This window comes from Pteropus vampyrus, unplaced genomic scaffold (assembly GCF_000151845.1).
Source record: "Pteropus vampyrus isolate Shadow unplaced genomic scaffold, Pvam_2.0 Scaffold1000008859, whole genome shotgun sequence".
NCBI lineage: Eukaryota > Metazoa > Chordata > Mammalia > Chiroptera > Pteropodidae > Pteropus > Pteropus vampyrus.
The window spans coordinates 1-1,302 of record NW_011923261.1 but is presented as its reverse complement, the minus strand read 5'-3'; the positions used below and the strand labels follow the sequence as shown (position 1 = coordinate 1,302).

Here is a 1,302-nt window from a genome sequence, read left to right as displayed (position 1 = left end):
CACTCCCCAGGGTCCTTGCTGCTTCGATATTAAAGAAGCCAACCCGCTTCTGCTGGCTGCAGCCTGCCTTAGTCTATGGGGTGGGGCGGGGCGGGGCAAGGGACTCAGAAGAGCCCAGCGCCTCTGGAAGTCTGGTGGCTGGTGGTGGCCCACTCAGGATGGGGGCCCGGTGTTGGTTGTGCTGGGCTGGCCACCAGGCTGCTTCCTTGTGGCTTCCTGAGCCAGGTCGCAGGTGATCATGCTGCTGGAGGCCTGGGGAGACGGTGAGCTGGGGAGAGAGAGTGCGGTCAGAGGCTGTCCCCACCTGCCCCCACTTCCCACCGGCCCCCAGGGAGGTGGACTCACTGCTCTGGGGACTCCAACACTGTGGCCATGAAGGGGAGCGTGGACTTCCCGAAAAAGAAGCTCGCCCACCAGTGACCGGGGTCAGCCTTGGGGAGACCTGAGAGAAGCCAAGCGGGGTCATGGTGCTGCCGCCCACTCCTGGGGCAGAGGGGAGGTGGGCCGGCACTCACCGGGGTGGTGGGGGATGGCTTCCCCGGGGCACTCGGCACTCCCACAGGAGCTGTTACTGGAAGTGGAACCCAGGCGGCCTGGAGAGGAGAGGCAGGTCAGCTCCGGCCGAGCCCACTCCCCACTCCGCGGTTCTCGAGGGGCTGGAGCTGACGCCACGGCTGGGCGGGGAGCCGTGGTCAGGGCCGTCGGGCGGTGGGCGAGGGGCTTGCTTACGCCGGTAGTAGTCGTGGGTGGCCACGAGCGAGCCGCTGGAGGGGATGGCTGCCATGCTCCTGCTTGGGGGCTGCCGGGAACCTGCGCGAACAGAGGTGACCGCTGCCGCTGGGGCGGGGCGCTCCCGAGTCGGCCCCGTGGGCCCTCAGGAGGCGCGGCGACTCCGGGCTTGTTTACCGAGCCGGGGCGCGGCCCGAGGAGTCACGGGCCGCCCTGGGCTCGCCGCGCGCGGGCGGCTCCAACCAGCCTGAACCGGCCGCGCGGGCGGAACAAAGGCGCTTTGTGCGCGAGGCCGCCGCCCGCGGATCCGGGAACGAGCCGGGCGCCCCGCGGCCAGCGAGGCCAGCGAGTCCCGGGGGCCACGAACCCGCCCCGCGCGGCCCTGTCCCCTCCCTCCTCGCGTCCGCCTGGCGGCCGGCGTGACCGAGTGGCCACGGGCCCGCTCGACTCCGCTCGCGCGCCGTCGGCTCTCACCTCGGCGGCGACCCCTCGCGGGCCTCGGCGCACGATCGCGGGGGGCAGGGGCGGGGGCGCTAGGCCACGGAACCCATTTGCGGAGCAGACCGCGGGTGA

At 72.0% G+C, this 1,302-nt stretch overlaps 1 protein-coding gene across 1 annotated transcript; it reads right to left on the bottom strand.

The window, feature by feature from the left end:
* Positions 1 to 68: 68 nt before the first annotated feature.
* On the bottom strand, positions 69 to 1,293 carry PPDPF (pancreatic progenitor cell differentiation and proliferation factor). Its single transcript, XM_011387672.2, has 5 exons — positions 1,204 to 1,293; positions 730 to 810; positions 516 to 593; positions 346 to 442; positions 69 to 268 (listed from the first exon to the last, which is right to left on the bottom strand). The coding sequence occupies exons 2-5, from the start codon at positions 782 to 784 to the stop codon at positions 154 to 156; spliced, it is 345 nt and encodes a 114-aa protein (XP_011385974.1). The 5' UTR covers positions 785 to 810; positions 1,204 to 1,293; the 3' UTR covers positions 69 to 153.
* Positions 1,294 to 1,302: the final 9 nt, after the last annotated feature.